This window comes from Engraulis encrasicolus, chromosome 15 (assembly GCF_034702125.1).
Source record: "Engraulis encrasicolus isolate BLACKSEA-1 chromosome 15, IST_EnEncr_1.0, whole genome shotgun sequence".
Lineage (NCBI taxonomy): Eukaryota > Metazoa > Chordata > Actinopteri > Clupeiformes > Engraulidae > Engraulis > Engraulis encrasicolus.
This window is the reverse complement of record NC_085871.1, coordinates 24,906,807-24,911,806: the sequence shown is the minus strand read 5'-3', so window position 1 is coordinate 24,911,806 and position 5,000 is coordinate 24,906,807. Positions and strand designations below refer to the sequence as shown.

The 5,000-nt window shown below is 44.1% G+C and overlaps 1 protein-coding gene across 1 annotated transcript; it reads left to right on the top strand.

The window, feature by feature from the left end:
* Nucleotides 1-901: 901 nt before the first annotated feature.
* LOC134464529 (uncharacterized) lies at nt 902-3,122 on the top strand. The gene is made up of 2 exons (XM_063217960.1): nt 902-1,683; nt 2,964-3,122. Exon 1 carries the CDS (start codon nt 989-991, stop codon nt 1,643-1,645), a length of 657 nt encoding a protein of 218 aa, XP_063074030.1. The 5' UTR covers nt 902-988; the 3' UTR covers nt 1,646-1,683; nt 2,964-3,122.
* Nucleotides 3,123-5,000: the final 1,878 nt, after the last annotated feature.

Here is a 5,000-nt window from a genome sequence, read left to right as displayed (position 1 = left end):
TCAAGATTAGGTAACTAAACTCACCTGTCATGTTGGTGCAGCACCTGCACCTCCCGGTCTGGTCCGGACAAAGACAGCAGCAGAAGAAGCCGGCACACGCACACACACACCTCGCTCCCAGACGGGCGGCAACACACCCACTTGTTGCATTGGGTTACATCCCCATGGTCAGCTGACAAGACTAGGTCAGCAGCAAACACTACCCTGCCAAATACTGAAGCTCTGTTCCATGTCCCTCCTGAAAAAAAGCTATTAGCTAACACACACACACACACACACCTAAAGGCAGGGCCTGGAGTAAGATGGCCCAGGGCGCCAGGACTACTTGTGATAGGCCCGGCAGAAAAAAAATAGCTTGACAAAATTATATAAAGTGTCATGATTCTGAGAAATAAATGAAGGCGGCTAAACGATAACCACTGAAAGGAGTATTAACAAGAGATACATTTTTCAACACTGCACCTGCAATTCAGGAAAATTATTTCCCCCCGACCAATCTGGGTGCTCCTGGCTGGTGGGGGGGCTCTATGCTGCAGCCATATCTTGTCTCTAGTCTCTGTGTTATAATCAGGCCCTGGACACAACACTGTCTTGCATCATCAAGACATCTGAGAGCACTGATGATGGCAACAGCCTGAAACGTCTGCTCTACCCTGCTCTAATAAAAAAAAAAACTCCTTGTGCTTGACCTTTGTGTCTTGTTTAGTGTGCGAACCTGCTCCTACGTTTATATTCTACTTCTTTTGGGTCCACGCACCTAGTTAATTTTTGCAACATCTAGAGCGCAACAATACTCCTACCTTCTGACGACTTCTCATTGTTTGCTGCTCCACCTGAATTCCTGGTGAAGATGTCATCTTTCAAGGAGATCAACCAACTTACTGACTACAAAGCAACTACTTTCACCTTCAGCACTGAAGATTCTGAAAACATCTTATTTCCAAGAGATGAGACAAATACTCTACAACCAGAAGACCTAGAGATATCTATGAAACGCTACAAACACCTCAAAGAAAAAGAGATCCGCTACAATCTCCACGGTTCTACCCTGAGTGAGTACTACAGAGCCAGTCGTATACCTAGAGGGCTCCGCATCCAGAAGGCTCCCACCATTGGCCGCGGGGATCTGGACTTCTGCAAAAAGTGGACCGAGATTATGAACAAAGCATCTCTAGATCTCACTCTATTGGTTGTTGAGTTTACACAGAAAGAGCTACTCAAAATCAAAGACAACATTGAGGATGTTAAAGCTTCCATCGTCGAGTCTCATGATGAAACCGTGCTCACACAGCAAACTGAGCTTCTCGATGCATCGCTGACAAAATACAAGCAAGACCTCCAACAGATCAAGATTAGGAAATTTCGCAGAGACACCATAGACTACAGAGATGATAAAGTCTACCCCTGGATCAATCTGCCTACAACCTTCAGGCCACGTCGTAGGGTCCACTTTGAAGATGGTGCAGCACTGACTTCAGCCTCCAGCATGGACAGTGATTTTTTAGGAGGAATCTCCAGCGACACCGACACTTCTCAAAGCACCACATCTTACCCTACAAGAAGACGCGGCGGGGTCGACGAGGCGCCAAGACCATCCCAGGCCAAACCAACACCGAAAAGGCAGAGCCGCAAAAAGAAAGCCTAATCTTCAACCTCACAGACAGCCCCCTACATCCAGATGAAGTAAGTCTTTTGAACAAAGGTCTGAGTTTTGTTCCCTGTAAGCCTGCTGACTCCTTCGCAACCAAAATTGAACTGTTTAAATTTTTCCGGAATTTAAGACTCAAAAGCTACTACAAAGATACCACATCTTCCCTAACCTCTTACAAATGTGGGCGAGCCAAATTTAAACCCCAAAGTACATTTTGCCCACCTGCCCCCAACCCATCACTGGACACCTTTTGTCGCCTTGTTGAACGTGATGTTGAACAGCTCTTCGATAGATCTCATTCTAAAAAAAGCAACAACAATTTGACATCATCTGAAAGACAGGCTCTTGACAAACTTTGTCGCGATAAAAACATTGTTGTGAAGCCAGCAGACAAAGGGGGCGGTCTAGTTATTATGCCTAAAACTCTCTATGACCAAGAGGCCTTGAGACAACTACAGGACTTAACCTACTACAGACCTTTGCCCTCAGACCCCACGAGTAAGTTTCAAAAGGAAATTGAGTCTTTCTTGCAGCATGCCCATGACTCCTCCATTATCTCTGAACAAGAGTTTAAGTACCTGTTCAATCGTACCCCAACAAGACCAGTCTTCTATGTTTTGCCCAAAGTCCATAAAAGTCTATCTAACCCACCAGGCCGCCCCATTGTTGCAGGCAACAACAGTCTGACTGAACCATTGTCCAACTTTGTAGATTTCATCTTAAGACCTTTAGTCACAAAGCTCCCGAGCTACCTCCGAGACACGTCTGACTTCCTAGCATGCTTATCTGAGATTGGCCACCTAAGTCAAAATGTGTTGCTTGCCACAATGGATGTAACCTCATTGTATACTAATATCCCCCATACTGATGGCTTGTCTGCTCTGAAACACTTTCTTGACCTCCGGATTGATGATGATGGACTAACTACAGATTTCATTGTTAAAATGGCTGAGCTAGTGCTGACTAAGAACTATTTCAGGTTTGAACAACAATACTACCTCCAGACTAGTGGTACAGCAATGGGTGCCACTATGGCCCCTGACTATGCCAATCTCTATCTTGGTTTCCTTGAGGACCAGTATGTGTTCAATAACAATCCCTTCTCCGATAAACTAGTACTGTTTAAGAGGTACATTGATGACTGTTTTGTCATCTTTTTGGGTTCCCTAACTGACTTTGAACTCTTTGTTCTATACATGAACTGTTTAAGACCATCTATCAAGTTCACCCACACAGTCAGCACTACATCTGTCAATTTCCTTGATACCTGTATTTCTCTCACTGATGGAAAAATTGTGTCTTCCCTTTACAGAAAAGACACAGAGAGGAACAGCCTGCTGCATGCCACGAGTGCCCACCCAACTTCTCTCAAGAGAGGACTGCCCTTCAGCCAATTCACTAGACTACACCGTATCTGCTCTGATAAAAGAGATTTTGAGGCCAAAGCCCAACTCCTATACAGAGATTTTAGTTCTAGAGGATACCCTGCCATCTGGCTTGATGCAGCCCTCAACAAAGTACGTGCCTCTGAAATACAACCGTCTGTTCAGACCACCAATCCAAACCAAAATCGTTTGATTCTTAAATTAACATATAGTCCTCTGAGTAGCGACATTAGAAACATCATCAACTCTCATTGGCACATTATCCAAACTGACAATCAACTGCATGGGCTCTTTCAGGATTCACCTCTCTGTGTCTTTTCTAGGAACCCTAATCTAAGAGACAAGTTGGTTCACGCTGACACTGCCACACCACCCCCTCGCAGCACTCTCTCCGATGCCCAGGGTAACTTCCCTTGTAAGGGCTGCACTTCTTGTTCACACTATCTCAAAATTCAGACATTCACACATCCACACACAAACAAGACATACAAAATCAAACAGCTCATTACATGTCGCTCTACTCATGTGGTTTATATCTTGACCTGCCCTTGCCAACTATTGTATGTGGGTAAAACCACCAGGGCCTTACGTACAAGAATCTTAGAACACAGGAGTGCTGTGAGGAGATCTGATGAGGTGTCACCAGTTGCCCGACACTTCCAAGAAGCCGGACATTCTGTTGCTGACCTCAAGTTTTGGGGGGTCGAAAGAATCTTGCCTAAAAGGCGAGGTGGGGACCTGGACAGAACTCTGCTTCAGAGAGAATGCTTTTGGATTCATGAACTTGGCTGCCTATCCCCAAAAGGGATGAATGAGGACTTTAATCTTGCTTGTTTCTTGTAAATGTGTCATCTGAAAAAATTGCATTGTACATACTGTCTATCTGAACTCACTTGTTTGTAAACGTTCATCATTGAATTGCCTGATTGCATAATTGGATTTTGCCCTGTTGATTAGCTCCTCCCACTGCACCTGTCTCTTGTCAACCCTGGTGGGTACTATTCAATTGTTGCACAGTAGTTGGGCTCATTGCGAGCACTGAGAGCACTGATGATGGCAACAGCCTGAAACGTCTGCTCTACCCTGCTCTAATAAAAAAAATAAAAAAAAAAATAAAAAAAAACTCCTTGTGCTTGACCTTTGTGTCTTGTTTAGTGTGCGAACCTGCTCCTACGTTTATATTCTACTTCTTTTGGGTCCACGCACCTAGTTAATTTTTGCAACATCTAGAGCGCAACAATACTCCTACCTTCCAGCAGCAAACACTACCCTGCCAAATACTGAAGCTCTGTTCCATGTCCCTCCGGAAAAAAGCTATTAGCTAACAAACACACACACACACACACACACACCTAAAGGCAGGGCCTGGAGTAAGATGGCCCAGGGCGCCAGGGCTACTTGTGATAGGCCCCGCAAAAAAAAAAAAGCTTGACAAAATTATATTAAGTGTCATGATTCTGATCTATAAATGAAGGCAGCTAAACGGTAACCACTGAAAGGAGTATTAACAAGAGATACATTTTTCAACACTGCACCTGCAATTCAGGAAAATTATGTCCCCCCTTTGACCAATCTGGGTGCTCCTGGCTGGTGGGGGGCTCTATGCTGCAGCCATATCTTGTCTCTAGTCTCTGTGTTAATCAGGCCCTGGACACAACACTGTCTTGCATCATCAAGACATCAGACAAATTATTCCACACCATCAGAAAAAGCGGTCTTAAACCTTGCCAATTCAAAAAATTACCTATTGCTATAATGTAATCGTTTTGATTTGATCTAATCCCAAGACTCACTTATTGTTCAATTAATTTATAATTTCTTTTAGTTTCTGCATGTTGTGTTGGTGGTCCAACCTTTTAAATATATATTTTTTGGTCTTTCTATTACTTCATTTTTTATGACAGGACAGTGAAGGAGTAACAGGAAGCAAATGGGGAGAGAGATGTGGGGAAGGGGATGGCCCT